The following is a 23,172-nucleotide window of genomic DNA, read 5'->3' as shown; positions in this document are numbered from 1 at the left end:
GAGGATGAGATGGTTGGATGGCATCACTGACTCAATGGACATGCGTTTGAGTAAACTCTGGGTGTTGGTGATGGACAGGGAGGCCTGACAGGCTGTGGTCCTTGGGGTCACGAAGAATCAGACACAACTGAGCAAATGAACTGACTGACTGACTTGTAAGTGACAAGGTTGGACCCTGATCGCAGATATAGGAGGAACTGTTATGAAACAAAACCAGAAGCAGTGCCGTTATGCTGGGACTGAGTTTTATGTTGCAAAAAAATAGACTTAGTTTGTTCTAGGGCAAGAGCTGGTAAGAAGCAAAGCGAGGATTCGAACCGTCATTTTGGAGCCCTGTTCAACAAAAACTTCTTCTTTGGGATAGACTGTACCCAGATTAATGAGACCTGAATGCTAATCATAGCTACCAGAAAAGAAAGTCAGCTTTCTTGATAAAATCTTTTCTATTCCAGCCACCTGGCCTTTGCTCACACCATTTTTTCTACGTCCATTCACTCTAGACCTAGTCTAAAGGCCCCTCCTTTAAAAACAAGCAAACAAAAAAACCCTCCCCTACCTTCTCCTCCAGCCCGTAACAAGAAGCAACTGTTTTCCTGGCCCCTGACTTGACCCTCCACCTCCTGGCCTCCAAACTATGTTTAACCCACTTCCGGCTCTCACTGTCCTGTCCCTCCCAGTGTCCCAGCTTCCATCACCCCAGAATGCTACCGTGGATTTCACACCCTCAAACATTTAGAACCCTTGAAGAGCAGCTACTGGTTCAGCATCTACCTGGAGTCCCCAGCATCGTGTAGAGTTAGCTCAAGAGAACTCGGAAAATGAAAGCTACTCTCCGATTTCTCATCCTTACAGTGGGATGTTGTGAGCTTTTATGAGAAAATTCATATTCAAAGGCGTCGCTCAGGTTGAAAACTTTGCATCATCCTTGCTTCCCCATTACTCACCTCCAGCAGCCCTAGAGCAAATCCTGATGGTCTCCTTCCAAAATACATTGTAAATGCACTCACATCTTCCCATCCCCATTAACCGCACCATCCTTAAGGTTGTCACCACTTGCCTAGAGGATAACAGCATTCTCTCTAGACTTCCTGCTTCCAGGCTTATGCCCCACCACAATCCACTCCCCAAACGGCAGGCACAGTGCTCTTCTTAAAACATAAATTATGTCACACCTCTGCCTCCAAACGTTCAAAGTCATCTCAATATTCCAGAATTAAATTTTAAAAATTCCATAGTCTTCACTGCAGACTATAAGGTATTATACAATCTAGCTTCTACTTGTGTCTCCATTAAAAGTAGACTCTGGAGGTGGGGTTCAAATCGCAGTTGTGCTATTTACCTGCTCTGTGACCTTGAGTAACTTACTTAGCGTCTCTGAGGCCCAGTTTGAACCTTTGTGAAATGAGGACTAATAAATTGGAATTATTAATTTAAAAAGACCTCTGCTTTATTAAAAGGAAAAAAACTGACTAGTAGTCCTCCAAGCTGTCAAATTTGTGAAAAACAAGGAAAGACTGAAATGGCTGCAGATCAGAGGTGACTGAGATGTGATGATTCAGTGAGACCCTGCATTGGATTCTGGAACAGAAAAAAAAAAAAAAAGGATGTTCGTGTAAAAACTAGAAAAATCCAAATCACGTCTGGAGTTTTAGTTGAGTCATGTAGGGGGACTTCCCTTGTGGTCTAGTGGCTAAGACTCTGAACTCCCAATGTAGGGGACCCTGGTTCGAGCCCTGGTCAGGGAACTAGATCCCTAAAACCCAGCGAAGTCAAATAAATAACTAAAATAAATATTTTTTAAAAGAGCTAAGCTAATTTCTTAGCTGTAACAAATGTTCCACGACCAGGTAAGGAAATAAGAAGACTGGAAGCAGGGTGAGTTACAAAGTTATCTCTGTAATTTTTCTGTAAATGTGAAGGTATTCCAAAATTTAAAAAAAAAAAAATTTAAAAAATAGACCTGTTCATCTCCTAGCTTATTGCTTCCCAGTCCCTCAAACACTATGTTTGTTTCACCCTGAAGGACCTTTTTGCAACTGCTGGTCTCTCTACCAGAACACTCAGTTCCCAGGTCGGCTGGCTCCATCCCACAAGTAGCCTTCTCTAACCATCTTAACTAAAATAACCCCCTGAGCCTTTGTATCCCTTGTCCTGTCTTTACACCTCCACAACCCTCCTTCGAGTAGGAAATGTACTATTTGTGCCTTGTGTGTTGCTCACCCAGCATGTAAGTTTCATAAGCGAAGCGTGCATCTATTTTGTCCGGCGCCCAACCTGGCGCTGATTGCAGGCAATGAATCATATTTCTTAAATAGATACATAGAAGAATCCCATTGCTTCTCAATAAAATACTACCAAGATCAAAAACGCTCATTGGTTGAGACGAATTTTAGTCCAGATCGTGTGTTGACTACTTTACACACGCAACATATCCTTTAAAGCTCACGAGATCCTATAAGGTAATATTAGCCCTGTTTCTCAAAAAAACTCAAAAAAAAACAGCGACTACAAGGGTTTAAGCTCACAAGGGAAGTCAGACAGAGGTTAGAATGAAATCCAGCCTCTAAGATTCCCAACCCAATTACTAGCCCCTCTGCCCCCGGGAGCATCCAATGTCCAGATTCCCCTAAATGCCCCTTTAGTCCTGGAGTACACCATCGGCCCCACCCCGACTCCGTCCAGGACGCGGTCCAGGAATACAGATGAAGAAAGAGGAGCCCAGGGTCTTCTAGACTTGAGGAAGGAAGGGCTGGGGGCCTGCACTCCTAGGTCTGAGGGAGGAGGGGGCTCGGGGCCGGGCTCTTAGGTCTTGAGGAGGTGGGAGCTGCGACCTGAGACAAGTGCGGTTGAAGCAACTATAACGGCCAGAACTCAACCCCCGAACGCTTTCACGCGACTCAGCACTACCCACGCGACCGGGCCCCACAGGCCACGCCCACCAGGCCACGCCCTGGCCCGCACGCCCCCACGGCTCGCCCCCGCACGTCCGCAAGCCACCCCCCCCGCGCCCCTAAAGCCACGCCCCTTCCCAACAAAGTCCCCCCCCCCACCTCCTCCCAGACCCTTCCCCTCTGCGCGCTGGAGAAATCGAGGCGAAGGTGCTAGAAAAGACTTGAAACACCCCGGTAAAGATGGAACAGCAAAAGGAGGAGACTGGGCCTGAGGGGTGAGAGATACGAGACTCCCCAAGGGAAGGACAGTGACCCAGAATGAGGAGGGATAGAGAAAATCGGAGAGAGAGTTGAGCAGACCCGGAGAGGGTACCGGGAAAAAAAAAAAAAAAAAGCCTCTGGTATCATTACATAGAAACAATCTTTGAGGATCTTAGTGACAGAGCTGAGCAAGATACTTAGAAATAGGGAAAGAGCTGGAAGCAGATGTTAACGGAAGAAAGAGAAGTTTCTAGCGGGAATCGGGAGAACTGAAGATACTAATAATAATTGTCTGGAGAAATAATAATAATAATTGACACCAGGTATTGAACACTTCCCAGATCCAGACCTTTCAGAGGCACCTTTGATACCAGAAGCTCTCTCTTGGTATGAAAACTTAAGGTTCGGAAGGGGAAAATGATTGGCCCAGACACACTGGTGAGGAGGGCAGCCTGGAATGGGAACCATGCTCGGTGGGACACTGAAGCTCCAGCTGAGCTGTCTGCCTGTCTGTAAAGAGAGACAAGAAGGAACAGAGAAAGAGAGAAAGGAAGGGGCTAGAAGTCAGAGGCAAAAGGTCCTGAGGATGAAGAGAAATGAAAGCCTGGGAGAAGGCAGGAAACAGCGAGGCTGCGGAAAGGAAAGGCATGTGCAGACTGGGGGCATCCCCTGCCTGACCTGTCCTCTTGTCGTTCTAGGAACAATCTGCCTTCCCCCGGGACTGGGTCGTGGCCGCCTCCAGCTTTCCCAGCTCTGCCCTCTTCTTTCCTGGGCACCCCAGATCCAGCCCACCTGGGGCTCCCCGAGAGCCTGGCCTCTGTGACTGTCCCCGTCCGCCTGGATGCCCTCTCCTACCTCCTCCACAGCGCCCTGATGGGGGCCTACTCGCTGCAGCAGTCCTTGCCCTCCTGCCCCTGTGTCCCCCAGGCATGCGGCACCCAGCCAGGCACTGCCAAGAGGCCACCCAAGGGACGCGGGGGCTGGGACGTCCCGCGCAGGCCAGGCCGGGGCCACCGGAGATGGGGACTTGGGAGGGCTGAACAGGCAGAGAGGGGCTGGGCCAGGGGCCGTGGGGCTGGCCCCCAGGCCCCGCCGGTGACGCCGCCATCACCAGCACCGCCTGCGCAGGAGGGGAAGGACACCCGGGGCCCGGACCCACCCATGGAGCCACCGCCTGCTGAGGACTGGGAGGCCGAGTACTAGGACCCTGAGGATCCTGCACCCCGGATTCTGGAGGGCGCCTTGGAGGTCACCAGCAGAGCTTTCTTGAAGCCCAGGGTGACCCCAGTCCTGCCAGAGATACCCAGGGAACATCACACTCCCATCCCTCTTCCCTGAAAACCACAGCCTCAGAAGGGGCTCCTGCGAGTCAGCTGGTGACACTGGGACCTGACTTCGGATCCCAAGTCAGGGAAGCAAACCTGAATCTCATGCCCAAACCCAAGCCCCTTCCCGGGGATCTCTAGCCCCCTTCCTAAGCCCAAAGCCATTCCCGCCAGCCCCACCCCACAGCCCCAGCCATTCATCCCCCTTCCTGCTCCCATCTCTGCCCTGACCCACCCTCGTAGCCTCGTTCCCAGCTCCCTCATCCCCTTCTTCCTAAAGGCCAGCCCGACCCTCATCCTTCATTTCACTGAAGCTCCAGCCCCCAGTGCAGCTGTGTCCTCGAGCCCTGCCAGCCTGGCCTCATCCTCAACCCCCTTCCTGTCCTAACCCCCCAGGTGACTTGCCCTGTGACCCCACTTGCACAAAACCCTGTTGTCCCAACATATCCAGGCACCTGCGGCCCCCACCCCATTTCCTGCCCTTGGTGGGGGGGGACCGGCTTGCACAATAAATGGCTGAGTGTCCCTATGTCTTGTGTCTGTGTGTGCTTACGCAGCTCGGGCTAACCCCGTGGGTGCCGGGAGCGTGGCCGGTGAAAGGCTTCCAGGGTGGCTGGGAGGGTCATGGAGAGAGGCCGCTGGGGCCAGGGGCTGCGGAGAGGCAGGGCCTGGATTCCTGCCTCAGCGAATTCCATCTGGGGGCCTCTGCCTGCTGGAAGCTGCTGGGCTGCGGGGCCATTGTGTGGGGAGGCTTAAGGGATTTGGGGGGACCCGGGGAGCCGAGAGGCCAGCGACCTGGCCGGGCTCAGTCCGCTCAGAGGGGCCGAGGCAGACGGAGGGCTCAGGGCAGAATCTGCGGCTCAGGTAGGGACCAGGCGTGGCCCCCTCCTCCCCGCAAACGTAGGCGGCCGGGGCTCCTTTCTCCCCCAGGGACTTGGTGGGGTCCTAGCCCTAGCCCCCTGCTACCTTGGATCTGGGAGTCCAGGCCCGCAGCCCTCTCCTTCCCCCCAGAGACTTGGTGCCCCAAGGCGCAGGGAGTGTCCAGCCCCGTCCCAGTTTAGGTTCTGGATGTCTAGGCCCTCAGCCTTGGTCTCTCCCAGAACCGAAAGGTCTAGGTCCTCAAACTCTCCTCCCCAGACCCAGGGGTCCAGGTGCCTAGTTCTTTGCTCCCATTGGGACCTGATGTCCCAGCCCCCACCCCCTCTCTCCACCCCAGGATTTGGAAGTCTAGGTCCCCAGGTCCTCCTCCCTCAAACCAGGGTTCAGATCCCCCAGCCCTCACCTCTCCCAGGACCCAGCAGTCCAGCTCGTGACCCCATTTCTCCCCTCACCCACAGATCACCATGTACAGCTTCATGGGAGGCGGCCTCTTCTGTGCCTGGGTGGGGACCATCCTGCTGGTGGTGGCCACGGCGACAGACCACTGGATGCAGTACCGGCTGTCGGGGGCCTTCGCCCACCAGGGCCTGTGGCGATACTGCCTGGGCACCAAATGCTACCTGCAGACGGAGAGCATCGGTGAGGCTCCGGGGCGGGCTCCGGGGTGGGCTCCGGGCTCTGCCTGGGGCCAGAGCCTCCCGCGGGGCAGAACCTTCCAGCAGAAGGGCCCCCTGTTTTGCAGGTGGAGAACCTTGTGGTTCAGAGAGGGAAAGTTTCCAGCCTAAGGTCACTCAGCAGGGAAGGAACAGAGTTGGGATTTCAGTATTTTTTTGTGGTACAGTTACAGGATGTACTGACTTAGAAGTTAAGGAGAGAGGTGACATTTTCTGGCATGAAATAAAGGTCAGGTAACAGCAGTTACCTGGGGCCAGGGCTGACAAAAGAGCATTTTCTAAATATCTATTACGTGTCAAGAACTCTGTTCAGTACTCGAAGGATGCAGAAGCAATGCAGACCCTAAATCTGCTATACTAGATGAGGTATTTTTTAATACTTGTTGTGAACCAAGTCACGTAATACATATTATGTATATGTATATGTGTGTGTATATATATGCGTATATAGATATATAGTGGATATGTTGCTGCTAAGTCATTTCAGTCGTTGTCTGACTCTTTGTGACCCTTTGGTCTATAGCCCACCAGACTCCTCTGTCCGTGGGATTTCTCAGGCAAATATACTGGCATGGGTTGCCACGCCCTCCTCCAGGGGATCTTCCCTACCCAGAGATAGAACCTGCATTTCTTATGTCTCCTGCATTGGCAGCAGGTTCTTTACTAGAGGCACCTGGGAAGCCCATATAGTGTGTGTATCACACTATATATTGTAAAAGTGGGGATAAAATTGTTCTCACAGTATATGAACCAAACTACATAAGTGCTCGTTACTCGATCAGGTCCAACTCTTTGCGACTCCATGGACCATAGCCTGCCAGGCTCCTCTGTCCATGGGATTTCCCAGGCAAGAATACTGGGGTGGGTAGTGATTCCCTTCTCCAGGGGATCTTCCTGGCTCAGGGATTGAACACCATCTCGAGCACTGCAGGCAGATTCTTTACTATCTGAGCCACTTGCAATCTATGTTACACAATATAAATTATTGTAATGTATTATGTACATATGTCTCCATGTACCGCTTTCCCTATCTGTATATATTTGCATATATGTACAGTCACCCCTCAATCCCTTAGCATGCTCAGAGAATGGTTCCAGGACCCATAGTGGATGCCAAAAACCGCTGGATGCTCAAGTCTCATAATTAACTCTGTATCTGCTATTCCACAGCCAGGGGTCCATATCCACAATTCTGCAACCTCGAATTCAACCCCAGATCGTGTAGTACTGCGTGTATTTATCGGAAAAAATCTGCGTGTAAGTGGACCAGCACAATTCAAACCTGTGCTGTTCAAAGGTCAAATGTATACACGCACATATATATGGAAGTTATGCGTGCTCAGTCGTGTTCCACCCTGTAGGACTCCATGGACTGCAGCCCACCAGGCGCCTCTGTCCATGGAATCTTCCAGGCAAGAATACTGGAGTGGGTTGCCATTTCCTTCTCCAGGGGATCTTCCCAACCCAGGGATTGAACCTGCATCTCTTGCATCTCCTGCACTGGCAGGCTGGCTCTCTACCACTGCGCCACCTGGGAATCCCATACCTGGAGAGAGAGATACATAGAGATATACACTATATTACCTCATATATATTACATAATATATGTTACATAATTTATCAATGATATATAGTGTATCACATGTTCTATATTATATGTATCCAGGGATAGCGGTAATAATAATAATAACTGGCATGTATTGTTACTGTGTCTTACATGCTGTACTAAGTACTTTGCCTGGATTAACTCCCATAGTCGTCCCAACAACACTGAGAAGGCAGTTCCTTTGTGTCTATGAATAAGATCTGATACATGACCTTGAAAAACCAATTCTTTTGCAAGGGGAGGGGGTTGGGAGGAGAAGCCACCTTCCCTGAGCCCTGTGATGTGACAGTCTTGTGGCAGGAGATTTCATCTACCCCATCGCACCAAACCTGCCCATTCACTAGAGCGGTAAACTGAGGCAGGGGGAGTGGAAAAGCTTGTCCTGGGCTACCTGTTTCAGAGCCCCATCTGCCAATCAGGCCCATGTATCTCTTTCATTTCTGGCCACATCCACTGTCACATTTCTACCTTTCCTCCTGATTCAGACTGGGAACCACCCCGCCCCACCCCCCGCCCTGGGGCGATCTGAGTTTCTTCTGTGTTTTATCTCTGTTAGGCATAGGAGAGAGGGAGGCTGGATGGAGGTCTTCAAGTTCATTTGACATCTTCACAACCCCAAGACTGAGGGCCTCAGGGGCAACCTCACCCCAATAGATTTTTGACTATTTGTCCAAACAACTGGTTTATCATTCATCCATTGTATGACTGATGTAATCCAATCACCAAAATTAGAGCAGGAGTCCTGAGCGTGCTTCCCCAGGGCCAAACCCAACCTTAGACGTGTATGCATGACATTTTTAAAGTTTGCAAAGTCGTTGTCGTTGTTCAGTTTTTAAGTCGTGTCTGACACTTTGTGACCCCATGGACTGCAGCACACCGGGTTTCTTTGTCTTTCACTGTCTCGTGGAGTTTGCTCAGATTTATGTCTACTAAGTCAGTGACGCTATCTAACCATCTCATCCTCTGCCACCCTCTTCTCCTTTTGCCTTCAGTCTTTCCCAGCCTCAGGGTCTTTTCCAGTGACTAGGCTCTTCGCATCAGGTGGCCAAAGTATAGGAGCTTCAGCTTCAGCCTCAGTCCTTCCAATGAATATTCAGGGTTGATTTCCTTTAGGACTGACTGATTTGATCTCCTTGTAGTCCAAGGGACTCTCAAGAGTCCCACACCACAATTCAGAGTCAACACCACAATTCAAAGGCATCAATTCTTTGGCGCTCAACCTTCTTTATGGTCCAGTTCTCACATCCATACATGACTACTGGAAAAACCATAGCTTTGACTACACAGACCTTTGTCGGCAAAGAGATGTCTTTGTTTTATAATACGCAAGTGTTAAAAAATCTGGAGATTTTATATTAAAATCTGAACTTGCAGCTCTTGTTGAAAAATCCAGTTTTGCAAGTCTTCTCTGGGTTCACGGTCAGCTGGGTATGAGCAGCAGGAGGCCGCAACTAGTTAAGACCGAGAGTTTTGAGCTTGGCTTTCAACTTTAGTCCTTCTGCTAATGGTAGGATCTTGGGCAAAACACTTTACCTATCTGAGCCTCTATTCTTTCCTTCACTTGAAAAAAATGGACAGGAAAACGCTTAAAACATAAGACTCTTGGAAGGAATAGGATCATACAGGAAAAGAGAGCCTGGCCCATACTTGATAGTTGCCAAGTGGAAGTTGAGATCATGAAGACTGTTCTCAGGGATCTTCACTCATTCAACATGTTTATTGAACACCTACTGCATGCCAGGCACTAGATGCTGGGGATACAGCAGTGAATGAGAAAGCCAGACCCTTGTCCTCACAGAGCTGAAAATTCAGTGCAAAGAGTTAGACATCAAAAACAAGGTAGAAATAAACAAGTGGGACGTTTATAGATATGCACAAGTGGTATGAAGGAAGGGAAAGGGAGCATGAGAGAAAGGCTAGACAGTGAGTAGCAGGGGGATATGGGAAATTGGTATTCATTCATTTACTCATTCATTCATCCAACAAACGTTTCTCCAGGCTGCTGTTCAAACAAGCCTCTGCTGGGCATGTTTGTGATATAGAATCAACCAGGTACTTGTCCTCAGGAAGCAATCAGGCTGGAGAGGGAGACAGACAAAGAGAGGCTCAAACCAGAGGAGGGAGTGTAGATGGTACCTGAGGGGTGAGGGAGTACTTCCTAGAGGAGGGGATCTCGGAGGTGGGCTTTGGAGGATGAATAGGAGTTTGCCAGGTGAAGAGGGGGGTGTTTGGAGAGCAGTGAAGGAAGAGCGGGGTGAGGGATATGGAGAGGGGGGACGCGTTCCTGCCCTCAGAGGTGGCAGCCTTCACTCTGAGGGCAGGGGCAGGACAGCAGTGACCATGGGGTACCCTTACAGCATACTGGAATGCCACCCGGGCCTTCATGATCCTGTCCTCACTCTGTGCCACCTCTGGCATCATCATGGGCATCGTGGCCTTCGCTCAGCAGCCCACCTTCACCCGCCTCTCCCGGCCCTTCTCTGCAGGCATCATGTTTTTCGCCTCCAGTGAGTGAACCGCAACCTACACCTACCCCTCTCCCCGACTCCCTGCCCAGCTCCAACCCCCACCCATGCCCGCCCCCAACACCGCTTTCATTCCCCACTGCTCCTCGCTCTCAACTCCACCTGCACCGGAATCCCACCTCCACTCCCAACAACAATTTCATGACTATTTCTAATGCTCTTTGATTCCTATACCACCCAGGTGTACAGCCATTCCATTCTGGCACTCATCACCCGGAGCTGGCATCAGACCCCACAGGCTTAAAGGCACAGTTCCCAGCAAGACTGCCCCTACTTCAGCTGCAAGTTGGGGCCCCCAGTCCACTTGCACTTTTGATCTATCAGTTACAGATTCAGGGGTTCCCAGGATCCACTCGGGTTCAAAAATTGGCTGGAACAACTCACAGAAGCCAGGAAAGCATAATACTTAAAAATTTCAGTTTTATTACCAAGAATACAGCTCAAGACCAGCCAACTAAAGAAATGCACAGGGTGAAGCTGGAGAGAGTCCTGAACACACAGCTCCCACGCCCTCTCCCGGCAGAGCTGGGGCTCATCACCCTACCCTCCAACCCCAGCACCCCCATACGTTCACCACCCAGGAAGCCCCAGTGGGCAGCAGCGGCCTGCGTTTCTTTTGGTTTCATTACAAGGACATGAATGATTGCATCATGGGCCACCTGATTGAACTCAGTCTCCAGCTCCCCTCTCCTCCCCAGAGGTTGGAGTGATCCCAGGTAGCTCCAAGTCCCAACCCTGCATCCTACAGTTGGACTTTTTGGTGACCAGCTCTCACCCTGAGTCATCTCTGCTTGTCAACATAAATTCAGGTGTGATTAGAGAGGCTCAAGAGAAACAAAGACACTCCTATTACTCAGAAAGTTCCAAGGATTTAGAGTCTCCCTCCCAGGAACCAAAGACCAGTCAGACTCTTTATGACACAAGACGACCCCACCCCATCCCTGCCCTTAACCCTACTCCCCATTCATTTTTACTCCTACTTTCAACTAAACCCCCATCTTCACCCTTATCCCTTTATGCATCCATACCCCCTTCTCAACCTCATTCCAACTCCCATCTCTAAAATCAAAAAGTTATGTCTGACTCTTTGCGACCCCGTGGAACTGTAGCCTGCCAGGCTCGTCTGTCCATGGGGTTCTCCAGGCCAGAATACTGGAGTGGGTTGCCATTCCCCCCTCTGGGGGATCTTCCTGACCCAGGAATCGAACCTGGGTCTCCTGCATGGCAGGCACATTCTTTACCATCTGAGTCACCAGGGAAGCCCCATCTCTAAGCCCAGCCCCATTCCCCCGCACACCCCCATCCCCCACCCTCTCTCTCCAGCCTTTTTCGTCCTGCTGGCCTTGGCCATCTACACTGGAGTCACCGTCAGCTTTCTGGGTCGCCGCTTCGGGGACTGGCGCTTTTCCTGGTCCTACATCCTGGGCTGGGTAGCCCTGCTCATGACCTTCTTTGCAGGTACTGGGTTTGGGGGTGGGAAGGTCAGTGTCTGTGTCCCAGCCGGCAGAACCCAGGAGGCCTAAATGATGGGGAGTCCCAGACGGAGCACCCAGCATTGAGCCAGAAGGCAGACTCCAAGCCCTGCAGCCAATCAGGGAGAAAGGGAATACTGTGTTGGGGTCTTGGGCTGGCTGGGGGGGATGGAGGGGCGGGAGGGCTTGGGGTCAGGGTCCACTGGGGTCTCTTCTTATGCAGGAATTTTCTACATGTGTGCCTATCGGATGCATGAATGTCGGCGCCTGTCCACTCCCCGCTGAACCCAAATGTGTGCCCCGACTGCACCTGGAAGTAGAAGTCCGGTCACTGAAGAGGAGGGGAAGGGCCTAGAGGCCTGAAATCCTGGTTCCTAGGGGGCGTGAGGGGGCTTGGTCCCGGACGCTGGGTGGGGACCCCTGACTCCTGTGTCCCAAGGGGAAGGGAGCAAGACTGGGGCCTGGGGGAAGCAGTTGAGAAGACCTACGACCCCACCCGCCGGGGGGTTGTTAGAGAAATGGGATATCCATTAGAGCGGCTTTTTGGAGTCTAATAAAACTGGTTGAAACTACTGAAGTGTGGTCCCTGAGGGCTTGGGGCAGAGAGAAAGAGGGGTGATTGTGGTGAATGGGGCAGAAGTGGTTGCATTAGAGTAGTCCAAACTGTCCGGTTCCTGTAGGCGTGGGCACCAGAATAAACCACACAGGCCCCTGCAACTAGGTTCCACTTCTTTATTTTTTTGGCCACACCATGCAGCTTGTAGGAGCTTTGTAGGTGGCATTAGTGGGAAAGAACCCACCTGCCAATGCAGGGGACCTACTAGATGCAGGTTTGACCCCTGGGTCAGAAAGATCCCCTGGAGGAGGGCATGGCAACCCACTCCAGTATTCTTGCCTGGGAAATCCCATGGACAGAGGAGCTTGGTGGGCCACAGTCCATGGGGTCGAAAAGAGTGGGACATGACTGAAGTGACTTAGCACACATGCACGCATGCAGTTTGTGGGATCTTAGTTCCCCAACCAGGCATGGAACCCAGGGCCCCTGCAGTGGAAGCGTGGAATTCTAACCATAGGATGCCTGCCAGGGAATTTCCTAGGCTCACAGCTGCTAGGAAGCTGATGTGTGTAAGTCCAATTCTTTTCTTAAGATTTATTTGGCAGGGATGTCCCTGGTAGTCAGGTGGTTAAAACTCGGTGCTCCCATTGCCGAGGGCATAGGTTCAATCCCTGGCCAGGGAAGTAAGATCCCACATGCCAAAAAAATAAAAATCATTAAAAGAGCACACACACACACACACAAAAAGATTTATTTGGCTGCACCAGGTCTTAGTTGTGACCTGCTGGATCTAGTTCCCTGACCAGGGATGGAACCTGGGCCCCCTGCACTGGGAGCATGAAGTCTTCACCACTGGACCACTAGGGAGGAACCTGTCTGTTCTGGTGTGTGTTTTCCCCACATAACCAAGCAATTAACTCAATTCAGATACAACCTACCTGAAGAAACTGACAGATCACACAGGTTAAAGACAGCCCTGTAAGACCACCCCCACTGCAGACGCCAACCACACGTCCAGGTTGTCACCTGTGCTTCTGGAGGACTAGCAATAGAGGAGAGGTCCCCATGACCCCCTGAGGGCGTTCGATTCATTTGCTGCAGCTCACAGAACTCAGAGAAACATTCTACTTACTAGGTCACCAGTGTGTTAGAAAAGAATCTAACTCAGAACATCCAGATGGAAGGGATGCCCAGGGCAAGGTATGCGGGAAGGGGCCCAAAACTTCCAGGCTCTCTCCAAGTAGGTCACTCTTCCCACCAAAAGCACAAGTTCACCAACCTCAGAAGCCCTCTGAACCCTCTCCTTTTGGGTTGTTACGGAGGCTTCATTACACAGTTATGACGGAGAACATCACTGGCCACTGGTGACTGAGTCAGTCTCCAACTCCTCTTTCCTCCCAGGAGGTCAGGTGTTGGGACTGCCTGTTCTGACCCTCTAATGGAGTGCTTGGTTTCCCTGGCAACCAGCCCCCTCCCTCTGGTTAAGGAGGGCTGGTCCCAAAGTCAGGACATTAATATAACAAGAGACTCCTTGATTGCCCTCACAATTTAGGAAATTTTAGACTTTAAGGATCTGGATGCCAGAAAGGTGAAAGTGAAAGTGTTAGTCGCTTAGTGGTGTTCGACTCTTTGTGACCCCATGGAATGTAGCTCGCCAGACTCTTCTGTCCATGGAATTTCCCAGGCAAGAATACTGGAGTGGGAGCCATTCCCTTCTCCAGGGGATCTTCCCAACTCAGAGGTTGAACCCAGGTCTCCCGCATTGCAGGCAGATTCTTTACCATCTGAGCCACCAGAACTTACCTCTTTTTTCTGAATGCCAGAAGTGGGGACAAAGACCCAGTATATATTTATTATAAATCACAATATCACAAGAGGATAATAGGATAAATGGAAACATCTGTGGGACTTTCCTGGTGGTCCAGTGGTTAAGACTCTGAGCTTCCAATGCAGGGGGCCTGAGTTTGATCCCTGGTGGGGGAACTAAGATCCCACATGCTGTATAGCATAGCCAGAAGAAAAGAAAAAAAATCTGTGAAAAAAACAATTTCCTTGCCTACTCATGCCATCTCTAGTTGGTTCTCCCAACTTCCTGTCCCTCCCTGGATGAGCCCCTCCAAGGAGAAACACTAGAACTCTGACCTGCACCTCCTCCTGCAGCTGCCTCTTCATCCATCATTCATGACCTTGACCTTGACCTTCTCTTCATTCACTGATTCGTTAGTTCATTCAACAAACTCACGCCTACTGCCATGAGATTTACTAATGCTTATCATAAAACAATAAGACTGTTTAGAAAGCTAGTTCCAATAATAAGAATATTTATTGCAGCCTATGTTAGGAACTGTTATATTAATAGAGGCTTACTCTCTAGACATATTTATTAGGCCCTCCTCAAATAACAATAATACAGTATTTATAGAGGCTCCCTCTAGTAATTATAGCAATTGAAGTCTTCCTCTTTTCCTCTTTAGAATATATGCTGCCAAAGCAAGCACAAAGTCTTCTTTAATTATAATTTATTGAAGCCTATTTAAGTAGAAACATTTACTGAGACTTACTCCAGGAATTTATAGGGGCTGAAAGTTATGGTTTTTCCAGTAGTCGTGTATGGATGTGAGAGCTGGACCACCAGAAAGAAGACTAAGCACTGAAGAATTGATGCTTTCCAACGTGATGCTGGAGAAGGCTCTTGAGAGTCCCTTGGATTGCAAGATCAAACCAGTCAATCCTAAAGGAAATCGACCCTGAATATTCATTCGAAGGACTGATGATGAAGCTGAAGCTCCAATACTCTGGCCACCTAATTCGAAGAGCTGACTTATTGGAAAAGATCCTGATGCTGGGAAAGATTGAGGGCAAAAGGAGAAGGGGGGCAACAGTGGATGAGATGGTTAGATGGCATCACTGACTTAATGGACATGAGTTTGAGTAAACTCTGGGAGTTGGTGATGGACAGGGAGGCCTGGTGTGCAGCAGTTCATGGTCACAAAGAGCTGGACATGAGTTAGCAACTGAACAACGACGACTCTAGTAATAACAATAATGTTATAACTTCAAATTTACAGCTCCAACTACCACTTGCTCAACATTCCCACTTGAAGAAGCAACTCAATTTTCACATGTCAGTCTAAAGCTGAGCTCCTGATCTCTCTCACACCCCACATCTACTCCTACCAACATCTCCCCAAACGAGTGCAGGCTCAGTAGCTGCGACACATGGGCTTAGTTGCTCCGTGGCATGTGGGATCTTCCCAGACCAGGGATCGAACTCACATTCCCCACACTGGCAGGTGGGTTCTCATTCACTGTGACACAAGGGAAGTCCTATCTTTAGTATTTTGAGGAACCCCATACTGTTCTCCATAGTGGTTGTACCAATTTACACCCCCATCAACAGTGTAAGAGGGCTTTTTCTCTGCACCTTCTGCAGCTTTGTTTTTAGACTTTTAAAGGAATTTTTACTAAAACATGATTCATATCATGTCCCCCTTCTGCTCTAAGTCCTCCAGTGGCTTGGAACTGGAGGTAGGATGAAGGTAAAAATGGAGGAGGGTGTGGATTGAGGTAGGAATTACTGGGGTTGGGAAGAGGCATGAAGAAGGAAGTAGGGGTGGAATCGGTGTAGGTATAGAAATGAGAAGAGGGTTAGATGTGAGGATGCATTTGGGTTTGGGGATGGGGTTGGGTTTGGGATTAAAAAAGGGGTTAGGTGGGAGGAGATGGTAGGGGTTAAACTCAGGGGTTTAACATGGGTTGTGTTTGGCCATCAGGCTGAGTATAGAGTTGGGTTTGGGAACAACAATGGGGTTATGTTTGGGGTTTGAGATGGGTTGAGTTTGGGGTTCGAGCTGAAGTTTGGGATTGAAATTGGGGTTAAGGATGGATTGAGGGAATTCCCTGGTGGTCCAGTGTTAGGATTCGGCACTTTCACTGCTGGGACCTGGGTTCAATCCCTGGTCAGGGATCTAAGATCCTGCAAGCCTTGGATGCAGCCAAAAAGAAAATATGGACTTGAGTTTGGAGTTAGGTTTGGGAATGAGAATGGGATTGGAGGATAGAAAGGGGGTAAAAATGGGATTGGAGCTGCAGTCAGGATGAGGTTGGCTTTGGGATAGGGTCGAGATCACAGAGGACATTTCCCTGGTGGTCCAGTGGTTAGGACTCTGTGCTCTCACTGCCAAGGGCCCGGGTTCAGTCCCTGATTGGGGAGTTAAAATCCTACAAACCATTTAGTAAGGCCAAAAGAGAAAATGGGAGAGAGGTGGTGGGGAGAAAAAGAGGAAAAACAGAAGATCTCAGATGGGTTCCGAGCATGTGATGATCACATGCTCTCAGCCCAGACTTCCTGAAGCCTGTCCAGCTGCTCCTCACAGGAGCCGGGTCCACCACTGCTTTTTCAATGGTGCCCCAGCTGCCCATGACCCGGATCTCCTTCCGGGAGCCTGTCCTCCCGAGCTTGTTCTCAGGAGTGACTAGTTGCCCAGGTGGAGAGGATCTAGATGGGGGCCAAACTCTGCAAACTGGAGTCTCCAGCTAAGGAAGAGGACCAGGCTTCTGCAGTCACTCTTGTTCTCCCCTTCGCCGGCTGTCCTGGGACTGTCGGCTCAGTTCCATTCGGGACAGCTGTCCTGTTCCAAGTCACTCCTGCTTCACAGCGTTAGGGTTAGGGTCTGCGCTTCCCCCCAGGTTGTGACACCGTCCCCTTACACCTGAGGTGGGGCCCAGGGCCTGACGCTGGTTGAGGCGGAACAGTCCTGTTCCAAGTCACTCCTGCTTCACAGCGTTAGGGTTAGGGTCTGTGCTTCACCCCTGGGCTGTGACACCATCCCCTTACGCCTGAGGTGGGGCCCAGGGCCTGACGCTGGTTGAGGCGGGGAGGGCCGGAAAGTCTTGCCCTGACATTCTTTACCCATCCCCCCTCCCCCCCGCCACCCCGACCACAGAAACCCCGATCCCAGTGATGAAGCCCACCAGGCTGAATGCCTTACTCTCGGCCGAGCTGTTTGTGAACTCACTTGTATCAGGATGTGGGCACGTCTTCCCCTCTGCAAACTTTCAGAACTGTGGTCACTGTTTATCTTCCCTGCCCCCAGCACAAACTCCAAGCGAGGAGCAGGGAGAGTCTGAGTGTCCGCACACTCAGCACCTGGAGTCTAGGCTTCTGGCACCTTCTTCCTGCAGCTCCCAGGATCCTTGCCAACTGCCCCCTCTTTTTGCGGAGACCCCAGAATTGGGAGCCCCCACCTCCCAGAACGGCAAATTGCAGAATCACAGGAAAGCATGATGCATTCCCCCAGCTATCTCCCTCCAGTCACACCTCCCCCTCCCATCTAACTCACACCCCAGCCTCACTCACCGCGTGCCCTCTCTGCTCACCCCTCTACCCACCCCCACCCTGTCAACCCCCATCTCTCTCTCTCACCTTTTCCAGGAAGCCCCTCTGGTGCAGAGGCCCCCAAGGGCAGCAGGTAAAGAGGCTTCCGTGGAGACAAAGTTTCAAACCAGTGACAATGTGACATCTTCAGGGCCAACCCCTGCCACCACCGTCCAGGGCGAGGGAAACCTCAGAGAGGGGCGGGGTTGGGGGGACGGGTGTTGATGCAACCCAGGAAGGCAGGGTGTGTGACACAGCAGCTGCCTGGAACAGGCTGAGACCAAACGGGTCTGACGTTGAGAAGCAAAGACCACCCCCCAGCCACCTCTAGCGCTTGCTGGTTTCTCTTTCTTGAGACCAGAGAACCCAGGAGTCTGGGGCGGAGGGGGAAACAGCTTCCTCTTCTCTCAGAGACCCAGGAATCTAGGTCACCAGCCTTGTCATTGTCACCAGGGACTCAGGAACCCAACCTTCACCCCCATGGAGCCCTGCCGGTCCCTGGCCCTCCTCACCAGCTCCCTGGGCCTGGTGTCCCTCTTAGTGGCTCTGAGCACGAATTTCTGGTTTGTGGCCCAGGGGCCCAAGTCTTCATCTCACTCGGGCCTCTGGCCCAGCAGCGATCAAGTCTCAGTAGCAGGTAAGGTGGAGGGGGGGTGGCCTTGGTGGGGGGAAAGGCCCACGGGGACGGGCAGTCAGAGGTCCCATCTCCGAGCAGGCTACATCCACGTGACACAGAGTTTCTGCATCCTGGCCGTCCTGTGGGGCCTGATCTCCACGGCCTTTCTGGTCATGTCCTGCATCCCTTCGCTGTCTGCCCCCGGACGTGGCCCCATTGTCTCCACCTTCATGGCCTTTGCTGGAGGTGAGGACTCCATGCTGGGCTTGGGGGGTGGGGAGGGGTGTGTGTGCTGGGACCTGGTGAGCTGCTGCAGGGGGGCTGAGCTGACCCTCGTGTCTCTGTCCCCAGCGCTGTCCCTGATAGTGGCCATGACGGTCTACACCATTGAGCGGTGGAACCAGCCTGGAAACCCCCAGGTCCAGAGCTTCTTCTCATGGTCCTTCTACCTGGGCTGGGTTTCAACCCTCCTCTTTCTCTGTACAGGTGATTGTGATTGCTGCCTGGGGAGTCCTGGGGCTGACTTGGGGGCTGCTGGCTGGGGCGCCTGGCTAGGGGGGCTGGCTAGAGGGGCTGGCTGGGGCTGGTGTGGGGGCTGGCTGGTGGCTCTGATGGAGCAGGAGAGGAGCAAGTACCTAACTTTTCTCTGCTACCCCAGGTGGCCTGAGTCTGGGCGCTCACTGCACGGCCCACCGGCCCGGCTACGAGTCCATGTGAACCACAGGATGGCCTTAGAGCTCTGTTCTTTGAAGGCATCATCAGGAACCCTGAAAACAACAGCTGGCTCTCCTTCCAGCCAGCCAGCCCTGACTCCCAGCCTTCACAGGCTTCTTCCTTTTTGGCTTCATTCATTCAACAAAAATTTGCCAGGATCTGGTTTTTCCAAGGGTCATGAAGCTGTGACATAATGTGATGATATGCCAGCTCCATGGTAGGTGATGCTGGGAACCCAGAGGGGAGTCAGTTCTGCCATCTGCCCTGAACTCCAGGAGCTCCCACCCAGTGTGGGGACCAGTCTAGGCTCAGGCATGGCCCCAGGGCCCTTGTTGTCTCTTTTCTTTGTTCTTCCATCTCTTTTCTTCCCTGTGTCTTTTTTTTTTTTTCTGCATGGCATGCAAACTTCCTGGACCAGGGATTGAACCTGCTCCCCCTGGAGTGGAAGCACAGAGTCTTAATCCCCAGGCCAACAGGGAGGTCTTCCCTGTATCTTCCTCCTTTTAGTTTTTATCTTTCGGCTCCCTCTCTGATTCAGTCACCCTGGCGTTCATCCTCAGTCCTTGTTCATTTCATTAATAAATCCACTCCTTCCGCTGGCTTTTCCTGAGTGCTTCCTTTCTGCTGGGCCTTCCACCGTGGATGCTGAGGTGACTCAGACCAGTCCCTGCCTGCCAGGGGCTCCAAGTCCCATGGGGGCAGGCAGAGCCCAGGGCCCGTGTGGCAGGAGGACTGGCTATGTCTGGGGGGGAGGTGGGGTGTGGGGGTGAGCTTTCTGGGGAGACTGTGTTTAGGAACTTCTCCAGGGCCGCGGGAAGGTAATGCAGGCAGAGGGACCCCTGAGTGGAGGCAGGGAGAGGCTGGGAGTTCTCAGAAGATGGGGAGCAGCACTTTGTGGTCCACTGTCGAATGTGAGGGGGTGACAGGAAGTGAAGATAGGTGAGAAGTAGAGCCTCTAAGCCTACAGTTGACTCTCTCTTGAGGGTGATGGGAGCTAAGGGTGGAGGAGGGGAGGGACAGCATCTGGTCCGAGTGCCAGAAAGCCCCCACTCTGCACCCTCCAACCAACTCCGGGGGCCAGAAGGGGCCAGAAAAAAGACTGGCAATCCAACAGGAGGGACATGAGACAGGACAAGGCTGCACTGGGGCCAGGGCACAAGAGGGAAAGGAGGAGCCAGAAAGATTCGGGGTGGGGGGTGGGGGGAGGACTTCCCTGGTGGAGAAGTGGATAGGAACCTGCCTGCCAATACAGGGGACAGGAAGATTCCACACGCCTTGGAGCAACTGAGCCCACAAGCCACAACTACCGAGCCTGCACGCTGTAACTACTGAAGCCCGTGTGCTTAGTATCTGTGCTCTACTGCAAGAGAAGTCACTGCAGTGAGAAGCCAGGACACCACATCAAAGTGTAGCCCCTGCTCGCGGCAATTAGAGAAAGCCTGAGCACAGCACCGAAGACCCCGTGCAACAGAGAAGTAAATAAATAAATAATTTTTAAAAAAAGATTTGGGGGGCAGGAGGAACTGGACTCAGGGATCCAAGGGCTTTGTAGGGCAAGGAGCAGGAAGGCGACAAGGATAGTGCCCAAGGGTGTGGTCCAACTAACTGGGTGGGATGTCAGGGGCCTCCCTGATTTGGTGGAAGATGCTGAGCTCAATGGGGCTTCCCAGGTTGCTCAGTGGTTAAAAAAGAAAAAATCTGCCTGCCAGTGCAGGATATGCAGGAAACTCTGGTTCTATCCCTGGGTGAGGAAGATCCCCTGGATGAGGAAATGCACACTCCAGTATTCTTGCCTGGAAAGTCCCACGGACAGAGGAGCCTGGTGGGCTACAGTCCACGCAGTCACAGAGAGTCAGATATGAATGAGCCACAGTATGCTCGCACGCCTAGCTCAGTGGGGATGTGGTTGAGGGTCAGGGTCTGAGAGATGGTCAGAAGCAGATGAGGACCTGGACTGGAGATAGGGTTTGGGATGCTCTCAGAGCATCAGACATCCCTGGAGCTCACCTGGTAAGAAGATGCAATTGGAGTTCTCCGGGAGAACAGGGTGTGAGAAGCAGAGGGAGGAGGAGGGGCAGGAGGCTGCCTGGGGGCTTGGGAGGGCACAAAGAGCTGGGGACCGGGAGAGCTTATGGGGGTCAAGGGAAAGGAAGTTTCTAGAAGGACATGGGCTACCGTGTCAAGGCCCTCAGACTCCCCCGGACTTGCCACCTGACACTGACTCTGTCACTTTGCCAGAAGAGCTGCCCCTGTGTGTGTGTGTATAGTATGGCTGGGTGAGTGGTTATCTCTTTAAATGGCTGCTAGGCGAGGGGGGGTTCTGGAATTCTGCCTCATAGAGACACAGTCTCCCTTCTCTCACACCTCTGGGCCCTGTCCAAGAAGCCTGAGGGAGCTGGGGGTGAGTCATTTAGGTGGGTGTGCACAGAGGTGGGGTGTTAGGAAGGCACACCCATTAGTGGACAGAGGTCTCCAGACAGAAGGGAGGTTCCTAAGCTGTGGTGCCTGAGGGGAAGGTGGTCTGTCTTAGGTCGGGGAGGGGGGGCGCTGAGAGGGATCCCCAGAAGTAGAAGCCCTAGGCAGGGGTGAAGGAGTAGCTATCTGGGATACGGAGGGACATGCAGGAGGGGGTCCCAGGGACCTGAGGGTGACTGGGGCATGGGTCAGTCTTCGCAGGCGTGGTCCTTGGCAGCAGTCGCCCCGGCATGGGGGTGAAGCGGAGCCTTCAGAGCGGGGGCACCACGCTGGGTTTCTTGGCCAACTTCTTCATCGTTCTGTCCAGTGCTTCCAACTACTGGATCCGCTACTCAGGGGGCCACAGCGGCCTTTGGCAGGAGTGTAACCAGGGCGTCTGCTCCAACATCCCCTGCGATAGTGAGGCCCGGCGGCCCAGCTGTCAGACTCCTGCCCCCCCGTGAACAGCCCCCAGCACTGACCACAGCTGCCCCCTCATCCTGCAGCGCCCCCACCCCCCTGCTCTTTCCACTTCAGCCCCTCCGTGACCGAGGCCACCGCGAACCCCCACTCTGGGACCTGCTTCCCTGTTGCAACATTAACCTCCCCTCATGATGTAACTTCCGAGTCCCCATCCAAACTCCTGACTCTGCTCCCAGCCCGGAACCGGCGGTTGGGGGTGATGGGCAGGAGCTACGTCGGCGGAGCTTGTTGACGCGGTCCGCTCTCCCCAGGCAGGCTGACGGTGACTGGGGGGTGCATGGTGCTGGCGGCGGGCTGCGGCTTCGTGGGCTTCGTGATGGGGCTGCGGATTCTGTGCAATGAGGGCTACTCTCGGGGTCAGACCACGTGTTCCGTCTTCTTTATCTCGGGTGAGATGGCACAGGGTGGGCCTGGGAGAGAGAGCCCAGGAGCGGGGCGGGGCTCCGGAGGACAGGCTTCGAGGGGGTGGGGCCAGGGGCGGGGTCGGGAAGAAGGGGGCCGGAGGGTGAGCGAGAAAGGCGTGGCTTGGGGCGGTGGGTGCGGTCAGGGTGGGGCCTGGGTGCAGCCCCCAGGCCACGCTCACCTACCGGCGGGGTGGGGCCCAGGCCTGCTTCTGCTGATCGCCCTGACAGTCTACACAGTGAAGAATGCATGGAAAGACGACGTCTTCTATTCCTGGTCCTATTTTTTGGGGTGGCTGGCTTTACCCTTCTCTATTCTCGCGGGTAACCTGGGCCGCGGAAGAGGTTGGAGAGCAGACTTCCCTGAGGGCCCCACCCCGCTCCTTGCAGAGACTTCCCAGCTGCCCTCCCAGGGACTTCCTAACACCCTCCACTCTGGGCCCTTGGAGCCCCAAACCCCAGTCCCCGGGGCCCTCCTGGTCATCTGCCCCAGGACCCACCCTGCTCCACCCGCCCTCCGTTCCCCTTCCCGCCAGGCTTCTGCTTTCTGCTGGCGGACATGATCATGCAGAGCACGGATGCTATCAGTGGATTCCCCGTGTGCTTATGACCGCAGCTGCCTGGGGGCAGAATAAAGGAACGGATCCCACTGCCAGCTGGCTCCACGTGACTTTCTGGGGGACCTGAGGATGCGCGCATGGGGGTACCTGGAGGCTCAGGGAGGAAGTAAGGACGCGAACCTACAGGGAACGTGGAGACGTGGAGGAGGCAGAGAGATTCCGACGTGGGTAGGACCAAGGACATGGGTTTTGATGGGAACAGGTACACGGGGGTTGTGGAATCAGGAGGGGACAAGGGGGCGCGTGGAGAAGAGGTAGGGACGCAGACTTGCGGGGAAAATGGAGGCGGGGGCGGGGGAGGACGGACCGGAGTGAACG

General features: G+C 52.9%; 4 protein-coding genes across 4 annotated transcripts; all 4 read left to right on the top strand.

Moving 5' to 3' along the window:
* The first annotated feature begins 1,832 nt into the window (after nucleotides 1–1,832).
* C2H19orf84 (chromosome 2 C19orf84 homolog) lies at nucleotides 1,833–4,978 on the top strand. Its single transcript, XM_065921270.1, has 3 exons — nucleotides 1,833–1,847; nucleotides 2,902–3,098; nucleotides 3,851–4,978. Exons 1-3 carry the CDS (start codon nucleotides 1,833–1,835, stop codon nucleotides 4,353–4,355), a joined length of 717 nt encoding a protein of 238 aa, XP_065777342.1. The 3' UTR covers nucleotides 4,356–4,978.
* An 842-nt stretch (nucleotides 4,979–5,820) lies between these two features.
* LIM2 (lens intrinsic membrane protein 2) lies at nucleotides 5,821–11,918 on the top strand. Its single transcript, XM_065920744.1, has 4 exons — nucleotides 5,821–5,995; nucleotides 9,994–10,143; nucleotides 11,485–11,619; nucleotides 11,857–11,918. Exons 1-4 carry the CDS (start codon nucleotides 5,821–5,823, stop codon nucleotides 11,916–11,918), a joined length of 522 nt encoding a protein of 173 aa, XP_065776816.1.
* Nucleotides 11,919–17,828: 5,910 nt separating this feature from the next.
* Nucleotides 17,829–19,039, top strand: NKG7 (natural killer cell granule protein 7). Its single transcript, XM_065920743.1, has 4 exons — nucleotides 17,829–18,203; nucleotides 18,282–18,428; nucleotides 18,534–18,668; nucleotides 18,841–19,039. The coding sequence occupies exons 1-4, from the start codon at nucleotides 18,047–18,049 to the stop codon at nucleotides 18,897–18,899; spliced, it is 498 nt and encodes a 165-aa protein (XP_065776815.1). The 5' UTR covers nucleotides 17,829–18,046; the 3' UTR covers nucleotides 18,900–19,039.
* A 2,562-nt stretch (nucleotides 19,040–21,601) lies between these two features.
* On the top strand, nucleotides 21,602–23,015 carry CLDND2 (claudin domain containing 2). Its single transcript, XM_065920742.1, has 4 exons — nucleotides 21,602–21,770; nucleotides 22,085–22,222; nucleotides 22,439–22,558; nucleotides 22,771–23,015. Exons 1-4 carry the CDS (start codon nucleotides 21,602–21,604, stop codon nucleotides 22,842–22,844), a joined length of 501 nt encoding a protein of 166 aa, XP_065776814.1. The 3' UTR covers nucleotides 22,845–23,015.
* Nucleotides 23,016–23,172: the final 157 nt, after the last annotated feature.

Source organism: Muntiacus reevesi, chromosome 2 (assembly GCF_963930625.1).
Source record: "Muntiacus reevesi chromosome 2, mMunRee1.1, whole genome shotgun sequence".
NCBI classification, from domain to species: domain Eukaryota; kingdom Metazoa; phylum Chordata; class Mammalia; order Artiodactyla; family Cervidae; genus Muntiacus; species Muntiacus reevesi.
This window is presented reverse-complemented; position numbering and strand designations above follow the sequence as displayed.